The sequence below is a fragment of the Neoarius graeffei genome, chromosome 28 (genome assembly GCF_027579695.1).
Source record: "Neoarius graeffei isolate fNeoGra1 chromosome 28, fNeoGra1.pri, whole genome shotgun sequence".
In the NCBI taxonomy this organism is placed as follows: domain Eukaryota; kingdom Metazoa; phylum Chordata; class Actinopteri; order Siluriformes; family Ariidae; genus Neoarius; species Neoarius graeffei.
Window position 1 is genome coordinate 45368354 of NC_083596.1, and position 18003 is coordinate 45386356.

At 41.7% G+C, this 18003-nt stretch overlaps 1 protein-coding gene across 3 annotated transcripts in view; it reads right to left on the reverse strand.

Annotated features, from left to right (window-relative positions):
• Positions 1–18003, reverse strand: part of LOC132875720 (interaptin-like) — a 40673-nt gene that overhangs the window by 22299 nt on the left and 371 nt on the right. The window contains exons 1-6 of one of the 3 annotated variants that reach the window (XM_060912719.1): positions 10707–10788; positions 6804–7031; positions 6483–6676; positions 3947–3974; positions 3790–3836; positions 56–83 (exon numbers count right to left, since the gene is read on the reverse strand). In XM_060912719.1, coding sequence (XP_060768702.1) covers positions 56–83; positions 3790–3836; positions 3947–3974; positions 6483–6676; positions 6804–7026 — 520 coding nt within the window. In that variant the 5' untranslated portion in view covers positions 7027–7031; positions 10707–10788. Of the gene's footprint in view, positions 1–55; positions 84–3789; positions 3837–3946; positions 3975–6482; positions 6677–6803; positions 7032–9736; positions 9906–10706; positions 10789–18003 lie in introns of those variants that run through there. The other 2 variants (XM_060912720.1, XM_060912718.1) reach the window with 2 other exon arrangements.

Here is an 18003-nt window from a genome sequence, read left to right on the forward strand (position 1 = left end):
TTGAAAAAATAATTCCAGTTAATATTATATATACATATAGATATATAAATGTTACCTTTCATGAGCATTAATGCTTTTTGCATCTAATAAAACAAAACAAGTTAAAACAGATATATCCATTGAATTCAGTGAACAACACAGATACAGGAATTACTAGAATCCTGAAGTTCAGATTTGATTTGAACATGTACATACAATGCGAGCTCATCAGTCAAGCACAGTGGACGTGGTGTCATGGCTTGGGCTTGCATGGCTATTTCTGAAATGGGCTCAGTTATCTATTAATGATGTAACTCATGATGGTGGTATACAGAAATATTTTGTCTGCCAATTTATTTGATTTAGAAATGCATCCAATCTAATTGGGAGGAACTTCATCATGCAGCAAGTCAGAGACCCAAAACACACTGCCAACACAACAAAGGACTTCATCAGGGGAAAAGTGGAAGGTTGAAAATGCATATCCTGGACCAATTTCATTTTTTTTTTTATATGAAAGTATGTCCCTTTACACACTCATCCAGAAGGGTAATTTTACACAAGGCCATCTGTCTACAGCAGAAACAAAATAAAATAACAAAAGGTGTCTGGAAAAATCCCAAGGGAGTCTGGAGCCAGATTCGTGACGTCACCTACGGAACTGCCAGCAGGCTCCGAGAGCTTGCACGGTTTCAGTGCACAGCCTGTGTAAACCAAGTTTAGCAGCTAGTGATTTTGCATTGAAATATGGAATTGTCACCTTCAGCTTCTAAACCCATGGATTCATGTATCAATGATCATCTATCTATTGTTACATAAATCATATTTTTTCTAATTACTATTATGTATTTATATATTTCTTCATTTAGAAGAGTACTGGCTACTGTAGGAGAAAGATTTCATAAACTACACACATGGAATCGGCTAAGCAGGGTTGTAGATACATTTAATGTGTTTGACAGGTCCCAAGATCTCAAGCCCTGACACGCAGATCCCTTGATACATGTGAAGTAAAATGTAAAGAAAATGTGACCTTGGGTGCTGTGTGAGACGACTGCCTCTCCAGTAGCTCTGTAGTTTTTAGCTCTTTAACCCTCTTTTTTTCCACCTTTTTACTTTTCTGCTCTTCTTACGAAGACATAGTGTGCTTTTCTTCATATCCCATGCATATTTTTAACTTTAACACGTAACCAGGAGCCAGTTTTCTCACTTATTCGAGAGAGGAGCTGCTGGCCCTGAAAACAATGGGACGAGCCAGGATACGACACCCCATCCCGGCCAAGCTGAGGAGGAAACTCAGGGGCTGCAAAGCCGGGGCTAAGCTAAAGGCTAGGCTAGCGGACAACCGGCAGCGCTACAAACCATCCATTCCCTCCGGTACCATGGGGAATGTGAACTCGCTGCCGAATAAGATTGATGAGCTATCCACGCTGAACAACCAGCAGATTTACTGGGAGAGCAGATTATTAATTTTACGGAGACATGGCTAACACACCTTGTACCGGATGCTAGCGTGGACCTGCGGGGATTCACTGCTGTGAGAGCTGACAGAGACACTAAAGCATGCGGGAAAGGCAAAGATGGGGGACTCATCATTAACGTGAACAACCACTGGTGTAACCCGGGACATTTCTCTGTAAAGACAGTCTTATGTTGCCCAGACTTGGAGCTGCTAGCATCACCATCTGTGTTTACATCACTCCGAGGGCAGACACAGTCGCTGCATGTGAGGGGATTCACTCTGTCACAGCAAGGCTGCAGACACAGCACCCTGAGGCATTTATCATCATTTCTGGGGACTTTAAACATGCTACTTTAGACTCTACTTTGGCTGCTTTTTACCAGGCTGTGGACTGTAGGTTTTTAATTTCCCTGAGGGAACCCCTGAGGGAACCCTCCCAAAGGGATCACTAAAGTTCTACCTAATCTAATCCAACTAAGTGTATTATCACCCAGCGCTTTCGTGTTGTTTACCTTTGTGTGTGTCAATAAATAACATTATCCGTGTACCACACAAACACAGGAATGCCTAATTTAGAGTATAGTCTCTCTTATTTCCTACCCTGGCAACAGTCAACTTGTGAATCGCCAATTTTCTTGTTTTTTTTCTCGGCTCTGCTTTGGTCCTCGGCTTCCAGGAGCCTGGCACGAAGCGCTCCCATTTCTCTCTCATTGTCCGGTCTTTTGGGAAACAATGAGTGCTAATCCCATCAAGATTGGTGTTGCTACACCCTCCTACGATACATCTGTTAACCATTTTAATAATTACGTGATAACGTTGAAGAAATTTGCAGAAAACCACCAGGTCGTTTTCTCATAAACAAACCAGCGCTGACGTAGGATTCAGAAGGAGGCGTCCCGCACGTGACGTCACGAAAATCAATGTTTGCCGGGAAATCCAAATGCCAAGTTTTTTCAGAGGCGGACCAATTCGCCTCTAATGGATTGATTTCAACTGAATTTTTCTGGTATTGTGCAAGGTAAAAAAATTGCACAAAATGCAAAATGTGCCAGATATTTGACCAAAGTTTAATATAAAATAGGAGAATTACATTGATCTTGCTCCTGAATTTACCCGTGATATGCACTTTAAAGAGGCTTAAAGCTCTTCCCCCCTCCCCCCACTGGGCAGGTCAGACCACAACCTGATTTACCTCTCCCTCTGCTATGTGCCTCTGGTGAAGAGACTGCCCACCACATCAAAGATAGTGAGGAGATGGACAGACGAGGCCAGTGAGACACTGCAGGGATGCTTCGAGGTGACAGACTGGCAGACACTGTATGAGCCCCATGGAGACGACATTGATGGGCTCACAGAGTGCATCATGGGATACATCAACTTCTGTGTGGACACCATTGTCCCAGCTAGGACTGTCAGCTGTTACCCCAACAACAAGCCATGGGTAACGAAGGACATCAAAGCCCTCTTAAATGAGAAGAAGAGGACTTTCAGAGCAGGCAACAAGGAGGAGGTACGAGAAGTACAGCATGAACTGAGAGCAATGATCAGGGAGGCCAAGGAAAAGTACAGGAGGAAATTGGACTGGAAACTCCAACAGAACAACATGAGAGAGGTGTGGAGTGGAATAAAGACCATCACTGGTTACAAGCCAACCAACAGTGAAGAAGTGGATGGCAATGTGGAAAGGGCGAATGAGCTGAACCTTTACTTCAACAGATTTGATGGCGTGGCCCCAACCCACCACCACCACTCTTCTGCGGGATGGCTACAACCACACACTTCACATTCTCTCCCCTCCCCTGCCTCTTCTTGCCCAACCTCATCCCCATTTCATGACCTCGCTCACACCTCCTCAACAGACCCCCAACCTCACTCAACACCTTTGGGATGAACTGGAACACTGACTGCACCCCAGGCCTCCTCACCCAACATCAGTGCCTGACCTCACTAATGCTCTTCTAGCTGAATGAGCACAAATCCCACACTCCAAAACCTAGTGGAAAGCCTTCCTAGAACAGTGGAGGTTACCATAATGGCACAGGGTGACTAAATCTGGAATGGAATGGGGTATCGGAGTACAAAAATCACAGATATACTTAGAAATAAAAACAAAAAATCTCACAGAAACAAATGATTTTGCCTAAAAGGAATCTAGTAAATAAGCTGACTGGACCACGTATTTTGATTGCTAATTGACTGAGTTGACTAAAATCTGTTCTACAGTACTTTTCTGAAAGGAAAAAAAAGGAGCAAGAAACAACTGTCAACACAGAGGAGGACAGGAGAAAAAGTAATAAATTGTGATAGTGTTTTGTTATTCTTAGTAACCTGTATGTTTGCATACTCACGTGAGAGGAAGGTCCTTGTTCATTACCCCTGATTTTAGTTTTCCATTCTAAAAAGCAAAATCAAGTCTTGTAACTGTTTTACATTCATCATAACCTTAATTTTTGAAAAAATAATTCCAGTTAATATTATATATACATATAGATATATAAATGTTACCTTTCATGAGAATTAATGCTTTTTGCATCTAATAAAACAAAACAAGTTAAAACAGATATATCCATTGAAATATTCAGTGAACAACACAGATACAGGAATTACTAGAATCCTGAAGTTCAGATTTGATTTGAACATGTACATACAATGCGAGCTCATCAGTCAAGCACAGTGGACGTGGTGTCATGGCTTGGGCTTGCATGGCTACTTCTGAAATGGGCTCAGATATCTACTAATGATGTAACTCATGATAGAAGTCTACAGAAATATTTTTTCTGCCAATTTATTTGATTTAGAAATGCATCCAATCTAACTGGGAGGAACTTCATCATGCAGCAAGTCAGAGACCCAAAACACACTGCCAACACAACAAAGGACTTCATCAGGGGAAAAATGGAAGGTTTAAGACTGGACTGTTTAAGGCCCTGTCCACACGGCAACGGATTCGGGTGAATCTGATAAAATTGTTTATCGTTTCAGCCTGGCATCCACACGGCACCGGCGTTTTGGGTGCCCCAAAATGAAATCTTTTGAGAACGGGTTCCAGAGTGGAAAGATCTGGCAACGGCGCCATTGCGAAGTCGTCTGGATGAGTAGAACGGATTTGTTTACGATGACGTCACAACCACATGACTGTGAGTGCTTCACGCTGGGCATAGACATATAAACATAGACGCCGCCTTCCGCGAAGAATCATACGTCATCCTCGCCGCCATATTGGATGAGGCAAAGCGGAGAATAAAGATGCCTCATTCATGTGCTGTGTTTAACTGTACCAACAGGTTTACCGTCCAAACAAGATCACCTTTCACAGGTGAGACCGGAAAAATACTTTTCATTGTATTTGGTCATTATAACGTAATTTTACGAACAAATTTTTCTGACTTTGTGGCTAATATGAAGTCTTGCGCATAATAGCCGCTCGGTGAAATCTGTCTCCAAACAATTTATAATTTATAAATAAATTTATAATTTATTTCATAGCCCACCCAACCAATTTCACCACCAGCTGTCAGATGGTGATGGCACACTCAAAAATAGAAGAGATTGGAAGCATGTCAGACTGTGAAGCAATCACATGGAGCAATCCCATTGTAATATGGTTTAATTGAGGTTTTTTCCATATAGCACTGTATATTGCAAAAATTGTTATTGGAGACATCTTATAGCCTATCTGCACGGCATTTAATGAAAGTAATGCGGAGACAGCACGGCACGGCTTCAGCAGCGTAAGCACAGCACATTATTCTACACGATCCCCGCTGAGCTCCAAAACATGCCTTGATGTGTAGATATCGTTAGTAGCCTACGATAGTAGCAGCAGAATAAAAAAAAAAAAACAAGTGTTGAGGAAATTTAGGTCACACCTCCCACGGAATATTGACGGGTATTTCGCCCACTATTTATAACCATCACATTAAAAGTTATACATGTTGTTTTGATGCCTGTTTGTTTCCCAAATATATACGTGTGTGTCTTAATGGGTGAATAAAAGGCATTGAGTTAAACATTATTGTAGAAAGGGGTTTTATGAAGTTCAGTCCATTTACTTGCATTGGTTTACGGGGAAGATTTGCCACATCCAATATGGCGGACACTCTGACGTATCCCAGCAACGGGCCACCAGGCTCAATGCGGCGTCTATGTTTATATGTCTATGACGCCGGGTAGAAGAAGGGGTTTATGCGCATGCGCCGTACTTCTTCTATTGTTCTGGTGTCTCCGATGGGACCGTCTTACAGCGCACGTAGAGGTGTGGCATGTGTATTGCATCGTTTTCAGGAAGTGTTGCATTGCCATATGTACCTGATATTTTACTGATCCGTTGCCCATGTGGACGCGATATTTAAAAAAAAAATCTCGTTGCCGTTGTCGTGTGGATGTAGCCTAAGACAATCACCAGATGGTAACCCTGTTGAGCATGCATGTTACCTCCTGAAGAGCCAAACTAGTCATGGTTAATCACAACACAGGACAAAGGGCTGGCCATTCAGCTGTACTAGTACTAACAGGAATTTTGGAGTGGGCTATCCCTCCCTTTTCCTTCACAGCATGAGCAAATAGAGTTAACAGATCTGAAGTTATTTCCTCTATCGCCTAAGCCCCTAGCCTTGCCTTTGAATTCCTTCCTTTATCGTCTGCCTCACTTCCTGTGTTTACCCACACCCGTTTTATTCACCCTATTTAAGCTCTGCGTTTTCCCTCCCCAGTTGCTGAGCAGTATGTTGTTGTATGGTTACTGTTATACCATTGCATTTGCACTGTGAGTAGTTTTTGGTGATGTTAAGTTACAATTGTACATTATACGATTATGATTATATACAGTATAAATGCTAATAAGATGTCACATTGCTTCATGAATAATTCTAGGTGTAAATATCACTTCACTGTAAATCACTGTTTTTGCATGCATTCATTTTTAGTACTGTGTCTTGTTTAAAGAATAAACATCACCCCTTATTCATGGGAATTCAAGGTATGAAGACACAGTAAAGATTCATTAAAATGCTTTGATTCAAAGATTAATTACAGTAAATACCGGTGGTTCTGTCTGCATTTTAATGGACTCAAAGACATCATAATTTTTCTTGCACTGCAGTAATCCCTGATCTTCATGGAACAGACAGTCGAAGGTGATTATATTCTTTGTGTTTACAGCTCTGCTGCTGTCTGGTATAACATGCTCTGGATCAAACGTGTGATGGAGCACCACCAGAACAGCAGGTTTTGTAGCTTTGGGGGAGAGAAAAAAAAAAAAACATGCAAATATTATTTTATACACACACACACACACACACACACATTACATACACTAAAATGAGTTTGAACAACAAATCATTTTGAAAAGATGGTCGACTACCTGAAGTATCATGAAGCTTTTTCACGGCTACTTCAATGTCAGTTCCAGCTCGTGAAACGACAGGGCAGAAAGCCAGAATGAAATCACACGCACTCACTGTCTCCACCTTCTCCAGCCAGTTTGCTTCATTTTTGAGCCGAGTTATGAAGTGTTCATCAGACTTCAATGTCTTTCCAGTTAGAAGAATGAAGTACTTCTTCCCTAACGATACTCTTGTGGTCATCTTTCCTGTGAATAAAGACAAATAATCTCTTAGCATGTCCACTTTAAATCATGAAACATGGATTAACTGAAAGCATATGCTGTAAAATACAAAACAAAAAATGTATTTGGCCATTATTTCTGAAGCGTCAACATGATGGATCATGACGTATGATTTAAATAAGTCAGTAATTTATACCGATATTGTCTGCAAATTATATACAATCTCTGAAGAATCAAGCAGCTTTTGTTCTGAACTTCTACCAGACATCTATTGTTCTTGTAAGTTTTCTTCAACCATACTTTGTTTTATTGTATTTTCAGAAATTACACTCGACCGTATGTCTTCTGTTGCAGCATGCTTTGACTCGACTGTCACATATAAAATCATCAATCGTCAACCATGTCCTTTCATTTTTAACCAATTAACTCCTATAAAATGTATCTATTGAAAGGAAAAACACTGGAGGAGATATCAAAATCAATTTAACTTGATAGTAATGAAGTAATTTGTGAAGATATGCAGTAGAAGAAGAAACCTTTATTTGTCACATGCACACTTCAAGCACAGTGAAATTCATCCTCTGAATTTAACCCATCTGAAGCAGTGGGCAGCCACAGTACAGCGCCCGGGGAGCAGTCAGGGGTTAGGTACCTTGCTCAAGGGCACTTCAGCCCAAGGCCGCCCCACATTAACCTAACCGCATGTCTTTGGGGGAAACCGGAGCACCTGGAGGAAACCCACGCAGACAACATGCAAACTCCACACAGAAAGGCCGCCAGCCACTGGGTTTGAACCTGGAACCTTCTTGCTGTGAGGTGACCGTGCTAACCACTACACCACCATGCCGCCAAGTCTTAGGCACACGTAAAGAAATGCTGTAGACCAAAAATGTCTTAAAATAATGAAATGATCTGTTTCAAAATAAAAAAATGCTATAAACAGTAAGCAGTAAGACATAACAAATGAAACAGAGTCAATATTTGGTGTGAGATGACACTTTGCTTTAAAAAAAAAATAGTAGTCTTAGGTCCAGTTAGTGCAGTTTTATAAGGAAATGAGCTGCAGGTTTTACTGAGCATCTTGCAGAACCAGCCACAGTTCTTCTGGACACTTTGTCACACACACTGCATGGCTTCTTTGCCATTCAGTAGCAAAAATGGTTTACAATTGTACTGCACACAGCCACTAGAGGGCCTCAGACACTCCTCTTTTGTGTCACTTTTGAATACAATGACTGTTTAAAGTGTATGTAATGCCCTATTGTAATGCTTTAAAATGAATACATCATTAGTAACAACCAAAATGAATTAAAGCAGGGAGAAATTATATTAATTATTTGTTATTTTACTGTCAAGCACAAACCTATCAATAAATCGCGGCTTCCGGGTCCCGGAAAAAGGCAGCCTTGCCTCCGGGATAATCTCGCATGACATCGTGCATGCAGATGCGCAGCTTGTGAACAGGCAAGGCAGGCAACTGCTTGGGGCCCCCTGGCCCAGGGGCCCCCCGAGAGTCGGGGCCCGAGGGCTTATTTATTTTGTGTTTTTATTGTTCTTTACAACTGTATTTTCACATTTGGAATTTAAAAAACTTTGGTTTCATACATTTTTCGTTGGTGTCAGATTATTTATAGCAGATTGGTGATGAACACTGGTCAGAAGGGCCCCCTGGAAATTTTTGCTTGGGGCCACAACAGACTCTAGAATCGCCTCTGTGTGCATGGGTCATTTCCGTTTATCTGACTCCATGCTTGTTTACGCACTGAAATCGGATATTGTTGATGGAATTTTACAAAAATAACAATGGGAAAGTACTGAGTTGTGTTTGGATGTTCAAATCCATATACAACAGGACATTCAGTTCATGAATTTCCGAGAAACGACACTAATCTAAAGCGATAGCAGGTGAGGTTTGTGCAAACAAAGCAGGCAGATTTCATGTCGCCTACTAATAATAAATCTGAGCCATTAAGTGTTCATCACCACCACATGGGAATTATTGGAGCAAAAAAGAAACCCATTGATTTAATAAATGACATTTGATCTGACATTTGGACAGTTCGTTGATTCCTCTATTATCGCCCACTTCATATTTTCTTTCAGTAATTACACTGAATAAGTATACGTTTTAAAGATTATATTTCTGCATTTATTGAGGTACATGTAAATATTTTCTCGATATTTTGCAGTGGCCAGCTTAGAATAAAAATCCACAAACCAATCTGTGTTTCCAATTCTCTCTGGCTGGTGGTGCACTATCGGCGGTGAGTGGGACTGTCGTGAACTGGCAGTTTCTCGTCTTGGGGGCTCGAAAAGATAACCATTTACTCCAGAATATCCTTGATAATCTTCTGCCCCTTCATCCGACATATAAGAATCCCAATCACTATCAGAATTGTTTCTAAAACATGACTCCGTATTGGGACTGGTCTAACTACTGCTGTGCATGGGAACGAAATTGATACCTGGATTGTTACACGTGACATCACACACCCCTTCGGGATCTTCTGGTTTAGTCTCAGCAGATTCCGTGAAAATTGGCTGATCTTATTGATTTTCCATCAATTTATGGCCTTTTGGATCAGCTATGGTTCGAAAACACATGGTCAATCAACATAACGATTGTTGCTTTTTACAAAAGTGGGGTTTAGGGACTTTAAATTCACTATAAAGCCAGTATGGCTCCATGCCCTTCTGTGCTATAGAAGTTGAAACCAAAATTCCTTCACCATGTTGACAGGTTTGGAGGCAGTTCTTGCACAGCAGGGACTTTCCTCAGCTCTCTGGAACCAGTCTGTGCCAGCAGAGGTGCAGGAATCCCTGTTATGTCAACCCATATGACTGACTCGACCACATTCTGTTTTTATATCTGCCTCTGAATGAAAAAGGTTCCTCCTGCTGACATTCAGAACAAGGCGTAATTACAGCATATAAAAGTCAAACACATCCAAAAGCTACTTTAAGCCACCTTTTCCTTTTTAACTTCTCACTGAAAATTTTAATGAGAATAGGAATGAATTGTGACAACAAAAGAGTACACACGTCTCTTAAAAACACTGATCCAAATAATAAAGTCATTAATTAATGGTTTTACAACTTTTAGTTATTCTTTTTAATATATAGCCTATTCGGTAGTTATTTGCATAGGTAGTTTCTGTCAAGCACTCAGGTTGAGTGAAAGGAAAGTGAAAATGGTAATTGTTGTATCAGCTCCAGTGATACAGAGGAAGAAAAGTAGTTTTTGCAGCTCGTTTGAAATGATTCAAAATGGTTGATATGTGAGGTTTAGATGTTTTTTTAGTGGTAATATATAACATATATATAAAATACTAGAAAAGCACTTGGAGAGCGCAGACCTCCGCCAAGAATCCTTTAAAAATTCCGGGATCCAGACGGTGATCTGGATCACCACCAAAATTTAATGAATTGTTACTTGTGCCCAGTCACACCTCTGGAAAAAGTTTCAGAGCAATCCATTCATAACTTTTTCCGTAATGTTGCTAACAGACAAACCAACAAACAAACAAACCAACGCTACTGAAAACATAACCTCCTTGGCGGAGGTAACTAGTTAGTAGGATGGTATCCCAAACATTTTAGACAAACTTGTAAAACCTCATGTGCAGATTAGCTAATTCATTGACGTTTTACACACACGCACAAATTTTGAGTATATACAGCTACGTAAGAAGCACCTACCTCAACTGTTCTTCAGAGTGACTGTGTAAAACCACATGAAACTTTCACTTTCGCTTTGAATAAATTAATGATTCTTCACTTTTAACTCCCTCACTGCGAGACTTGTGGAACAACCGTTTATTCTAAGGCAGGGGTGTGTCAAAACGGGTGGCACCGCCCCACCCCTCAAAATACAGTGGTGCTTGAAAGTTTGTGAACCCTTTAGAATTGTCTATATTTCTGCATAAATATAAATATAACCTAAAGCTTTATCAGATTTTCACACAAGTCCTAAAAGTAGATAAAGAGAACCCAGTTAAACAAATGAGACAAAAATATTATACTTGGTCATTTATTTATTGAGGAAAATGATCCAATATTACATATCTATGATTGGCAAAAGTAAGTGAACCTTTGCTTTCAGTATCTGGTGTGACCCCCTTGTGCAGCAATAACTGCAACTAAACATTTCCGGTAACTGTTGATCAGTCCTGCACACCGGCTTGGAGGAATTTTAGCCTGTTCCTCCGTACAGAACAGCTTCAACTCTGGGATGTTGGTGGGTTTCCTCACATGAACTGCTCGCTTCAGGTCCATCCACAACATTTCGATTGGATTAAGGTCTTTCAAGCACCACTGTATGACTGTCTACAGGGCTGTATAATATAACATACTGTATATTGCACGTGCTACAAAAAAATTGGTCTGTGTGAGGAGTGAATTTACCTCATGAGCACACGTGCAATACAGTTTTGCACGCGAGTACACAAGTGACAGAACTCCTTGTTTGGGTGAAGTGAGGATTTGTGTGTTTGTATGCCACAATTCCCATTTCCTCAGTGAGCTGAGCTAGCAGTGTTGGGCAGTAGCTTTGCTACAAGTAACGGCGTCACTAGTATAACTACATTTTTCAGTAGTGTGGTGGTAACGTCATTGTTTTCTGAATCAAATAGCTTTCAGTACCACTTATTCTGAGCTAACTTATCCAGGTTTATCACTTAACTATGTAATTGGAATACTCAGGTCTGATGTAGTAAACTACTTTTGCTATGTTGGTGTAGCTTAGCTTGCTACATTTCTTGACTTTTTTTCCCCCTTTCATTACCTCATATATTTGAGGTAACATTGTGACTCTGCATTGAACTCGGAGAGTTTTGAGTTGCAGGGATGTAATTTGTTGTTAACATTCGCAAATAGATCTGTGAAACAAAAGGCAAATAATATCTTTTCCCTGTTATTGTTTTTGTGTTCTCATTTCTTTCCTGTAAAATGAAAACATTAGGGGTATAACTCCAAGCACTAACTAGAATGATTGTTATCTGTCCAGAAAAATGACATGTCATCTAACCTTGCTCTATCTTGCAGTTGCACCCACTAGGCAGGCTTTCCTTTTCCTTCCGTTGGCTTTTAGCTGATGAGAGAGCCGAGTCTGCCATGTTTGCCCATGCCAACTTGTTTTGGTTAAAAGTAGTTTGGTTCAAACACCCTACAGTGGTCACGTGATATCACTGCTCACTTGGTTCGGTAATCTCTGGAATTGTAAAATGCTGGACAAGGTGTGTGCAGCAGCGAAACATCTTGAAACTCCAACAGTAATAGAAATAGAACATTTTGCCCAAAATTCAACTTTGCAGTCAGCACCTTTAACCAAGTCTAGACAATCCATCGATCCATCCATTATCTGTAGCCGCTTGTCCTGTTCTACAGGGTCACAGGCAAGCTGAAGCCTATCCCTATGGGCGAGAGGCGGGGTACACCCTGGACAAGTCGCCAGGTCATCGCAGGGCTAACACACAGAGACAAACAACCATTCACACCTACGGTCAATTTAGAGCCACCAATTAGCATAACCTGCATGCCTTTGGACTGTGGGGGAAACCCACGTGGACAACATGCAAACTCCACACAGAAAGGCCCTCGCCAGCTGCTGGGCTCAAACCCAGGACCTTCTTGCTGTGAGGCAACATTGCTAACCACTACACCACCATGCCGCCCGGTCTAGACAAGCTTTCAAGCTAATTAAATTAGTTGTTTGTTTTTTTTAACAATGAGATTTTGCCTGACCTCGAAGTTTCAAATGATATTGTATTGCAGTTAAATGATATTGTAACACAAACAGGAAGTGTATAATCCTGAAAAATGTACCTTCCTGTACCTTCCTGTACAGGTGGTACAGAGCAGGCTGTACTTCCTGAGGAGGCTGCTGTCCTGCAGGAAACTCCTGTGGATGTTCTATCAGTCCATGGTTGCCAGTGTCCTGTTTTACACCGTGGTGTGCTGGGGGGGCAGCACATCCAAGAAGGACACGTCCAGGCTGGACAAACTGATCAGGCGGGCCGGCTCTGTGGTTGGCATGAAGCTGGACTCTCTGGTGATGGTGGCAGAGAAGAGGACTATGGATAAACTACTGAACATCATGGATGATGCCAGTCACCCTCTGCACACCGTCATCAGCAACCAGAGGAGCCTGTTCAGTGACAGAATGCTCCTTCCCAAGTGCAGGACTAACAGACTTAAAAACTCCTTTGTCCCTCACGCCATCAGACTGTAGAACAACTCTCTGGGGGGGAGCAAGGGTAACGGGAGGACAGAGGACGGGAAGGAGCAGTAGCCTAGCCTGACAAAAAGCAATACCGGACAATGTGCAATACCTCTCCTGCTGGACTTTTTTCATATCTTTTTTAATATATTTGTATATGTAAATATTTAATTTATCTAGAAGTTTTCTAAATACTTAATTTATCTAGAAGTTCTCTCTAGGCTTTACCTACCAGTTACACCCGACAGTGCTTGTTCATTGAACTATCTTTCTAACTGTCTAGACGATGTCAGATGCTGGATGGCGAGGAACTTCCTACAACTAAATGAGAACAAAACTAATGTCATTATATTTGGCCCTCCTAGCTCTGTCTCTAGCCTAACCAATGTGCTTGGTCCTCTGTCTGCAAATTTTCACAATGAAGTTAGAAATCTTGGTGGGTTCTCGGACACCTCTTTGAATTTTAACAAACAAGTCAGTAGTGTTGTGAAAGGTAGCTTTTATCAGCTTAAAACCATAGCCAAATTAAAGCCATTTTTATCTCATAAGGACCTGGAAACTGTTATTCATGCTTTTATCACTTCCTGGCTGGACTACTGCAACTCCCTATACACGGGGTTGACCCATTCCACCCTGGCTAGACTACAAATGGTTCAGAATGCAGCTGTCAGACTTTTGGTACAAAAAAAAGACATCACATCGCTCCTGTCTTAGCTGAGCTCCACTGGCTACCTGTGAAATACAGAACTGATTTTAAAATTTTACTATTTGTTTTTAAAGCCCTCAATGGATTAGCTCCACAATACATTACTGACCTGCTAATTCCATATTCTGCTCCCAGGTCACTGAGGTCATCATCACAACATCTTCTCACAGTCCCCAATACACGCATTAAAACCAAAGGTGACCGGCGGTATAGTGGTTAGCACGGTCACCTCACAGCAAGAAGGTTCTGGGTTTGAACCCAGCAGCCGGCGAGGGCCTTTCTGTGTGGAGTTTGCATGTTCTCCCCGTGTCTTGCGTGGGTTTCCTCCAGGTGCTCTGGTTTCCCCCATGCAGTTAGGTTAACATGGGGCGGCCTTGGGCTGAAGTGCCCTTGAGCAAGGTACCTAACCCCTGACTGCCCCCTGGGCGCTGTGTGTGGCTGCCCACTGCTCTGGGTGTGTGTGTGTTCACTGCTTCAGATGGGTTAAATGCAGAGGATGAATTTCACTGTGCTTGAAGTGTGCATGTGGCAAATAAAGGTTTCTTCTTCTTTTCTGTTGCTGCCCCCAAGCTCTGGAATAATCTCCTGTCCCATATTAAGTCCTTGACAATTTTAAATCAAATTTAAAGACCCATCTTTTTTCTCTTGCTTTTAGTTCAGGTTGAGGTTTTTGTCAAGTCCACTCTTAATTTATTTTATTTTTTTTAATAATGATGACTGTACTACTTTGATTTTATTTTTATCATCTTATGTTACACTTAATTTGTTTTCCTTTATCCATGTATACCTCTAAGGTAATTTTTCATCTGCCTCATTATGGAAAGCACTTTGGGTCAACTTCTCATCTCATCTCATTATCTCTAGCCGCTTTATCCTGTTCTACAGGGTCGCAGGCAAGCTGGAGCCTATCCCAGCTGACTACGGGCAAAAGGCGGGGTACACCCTGGACAAGTCACCAGGTCATCACAGGGCTGACACATAGACACAGACAGCCATTCACACTCACATTCACACCTACGGTCAATTTAGAGTCACCAGTTAACCTAACCTGCATGTCTTTGGACTGTGGGGGAAACCGGAGCACCAGGAGGAAACCCACGCGGACACGGGGAGAACACGCAAACTCCACACAGAAAGGCCCTCGCCGGCCACGGGGCTCGAACCTAGGGGTGGGCGTATTGATCTGAGTATCGATACCAAGGTGAGTATCGGAATCGAATCGATACTAGCGTGATGAGATCGATACTTTCGTCGCAGTTTCTCTTCAATACGTCCAGTAAATTACTCGAATTTACTCAGAGTTCATGCGAGCGTAGTTTCTCTCTAAGGCAAAGTTTACATTAGACTGTATCTGTCTCGTTTTCTTCGCGGATGCACTGTCCGTTCACATTAAAACGCCGGGAAACGGGAATCCGCCAGGGCCCACGTATTCAACCCAGTTCGTGTCTGGTCCGGTGCTGTGTAAACCTTGAGGATACGCGGATACGCTGTGCTGAGCTCTAGCTGACGTCGTCATTGGACAACGTCACTGTGACATCCACCTTCCTGATTCGCTGGCGTTGGTCATGTGACGCGACTGCTGAAAAACGGCGCGGACTTCCGCCTTGTATCACCTTTCATTAAAGAGTATAAAAGTATGAAAATACTGCAAATACTGATGCAAATACTGCCCATTGTGTAGTTATGGTTGTCTTTAGGCTTGCCATCCTTCCACTTGCAAGTGGTAAGTGACTTGCGCATGCCCAATATGCACTGGGATCACACACAGAGCGGCTCAGTCCCGAATCACTGCTCGTGCGCTTCACTCGCGCGCTCTGTGAGCTGCGCAGGGCCGGAGTGCGCACCCTCCAGAGGGCACTCGCTGTTCAGGGCGGAGTGATTTGGAGCGCAGGATGCCTGCGGAGCCGAGCCGCTGAGGAGAAATTTACACATTACATATTTACACATTTCAACTTACGTGCCGTCTAATTAGTCACGTGATTAGCGTATCCGTGTATTGGCGTTGCTGTGTGCACGCGAATCGTGTATTGGCGTTGCTGTGTGCACGCTAATCGTTTTTAAAAACGTTAATCTGATGATCCGCTGATACGGTCTAATGTAAACCCCACCTAAATCTGTCTGTGTAAACAGCGCACCTCTCTCTCTCTGCCGCTCACACCTCGCCCCTCCCTGCTGTGTCGGAGAGCGGAGAGTCAGAGCGCTGACTGAGTTTGACACTCAAATCCTGGAATCGCAGCAGCATCGCACAGATGGCACTGATGCGACTACTGAAATGCGCCGGTACACGGAAGAGAAGCCAATTCCACGGGATGGAGACCCACATCTTTGGTGGAAAATGAATGAACCTACATTTCCCTCTCTGAGCAAGATTGCAAAAAAACATCTGGGAGTAATTGCAACATCCGTACCTGCAGAAAGGATTTTCTCTAAGGCGGGAAAGTTAATAACTCAGAGAAGAAGTGCAATAAAAGGGAAGAATGTAAACATGTTACTGTTCCTGAACAGAGCCAAAAGGGCACCTCAAGGGATTCTTGGAGGGCTTTGTGAGCAAAGAGCCAAAGGTTACGAGCCACTTGTAGTTTACACCTGATTTGCACTACTGACTTTATTTTTCACACATATTTGCGTGCAATGGAAGGTATTTTTTTGTTGTGTTGTTTATATTGTTATATTTATGCACTACCGTTCAAAAGTTTGGGGTCACCCAGACAATTTTGTGTTTTCCATGAAAAGTCACACTTTTATTTACCACCATAAGTTGTAAAATGAATAGAAAATATAGTCAAGACATTTTTCTGGCCATTTTGAGCATTTAATCGACCCCACAAATGTGATGCTCCAGAAACTCAATCTGCTCAAAGGAAGGTCAGTTTTATAGCTTCTCTAAAGAGCTCAACTGTTTTCAGCTGTGCTAACATGATTGTACAAGGGTTTTCTAATCATCCATTAGCCTTCTGAGGCAATGAGCAAACACATTGTACCATTAGAACACTGGAGTGATGGTTGCTGGAAATGGGCCTCTATACACCTATGGAGATATTGCACCAAAAACCAGACATTTGCAGCTAGAATAGTCATTTACCACATTAGCAATGTATAGAACGGATTTCTGATTAGTTTAAAGTGATCTTCACTGAAAAGAACAGTGCCTTTCTTTCAAAAATAAGGACATTTCAAAGTGACCCCAAACTTTTGAACAGTAGTGTATATTTATTACATTGTTGCTTTTGTTTACTTATTTTGCACTACTGACTTTGTTACTTTATTACTGACTTTATTTTTCACAAATATTTGCGTGCAATGAAAGGTATTTTTTGTGGTGTTGTTGACATTGTTATATTTATATTTTTGTTACATTGTTGCTTTTTTATTTTGCACTAGTGACTTTTTTTTCATAAAAAATTTTGTGTAGCAGAAGGTGATAAGGGAATTATTTTAATATTAATATACTGTTACATTGTTTTATATTGTTGTTAGTTAATAAAAAAAAACATTTTTATTTGCCTAAAATCTTTGTCCTGTGTTTTATCATAATCAACTAAAGGCAAAATCATTCAATGATCATAACATTTCAAGTAAAAAGTATCAGCAATACTAGCCCTCTATGGGTATCGATCCGATACCAAGTAAATACCCAAATTCCCAGTATCGCCCACCCCTACTCGAACCCGGACCTTCTTGCTGTGAGGCGACAGCGCTAACCACTACACCACCGTGCCACCCTGGGTCAACTACTGTTGTTTTAAATGTGCTATACAAATAAATGACTTGACTCTCTTTTTTCTATTCTCTGTTTATCCTGTAATGATGCTCCTGGAATTTTAATTTCCCTGAGGGAGCCCTCCCAAAGGGATCAATAAAGTTCTATCTAATCTAATCTAAATAGACTATAATACTGAACAGAAGAGAACAGAAACACTGCATGCCACTGAGCTTGCATCACTTTGTTTTCATTGCTGCTCTCCTCCATTTTGTTTTGTGACTTCACGCGTCAGGAACATTTTGTTGGATTGTGTTTGACTCTGTTCGAGTTTGGAAAGTCAGCCTTGTTGGTGGTTTTTATTATATATTAT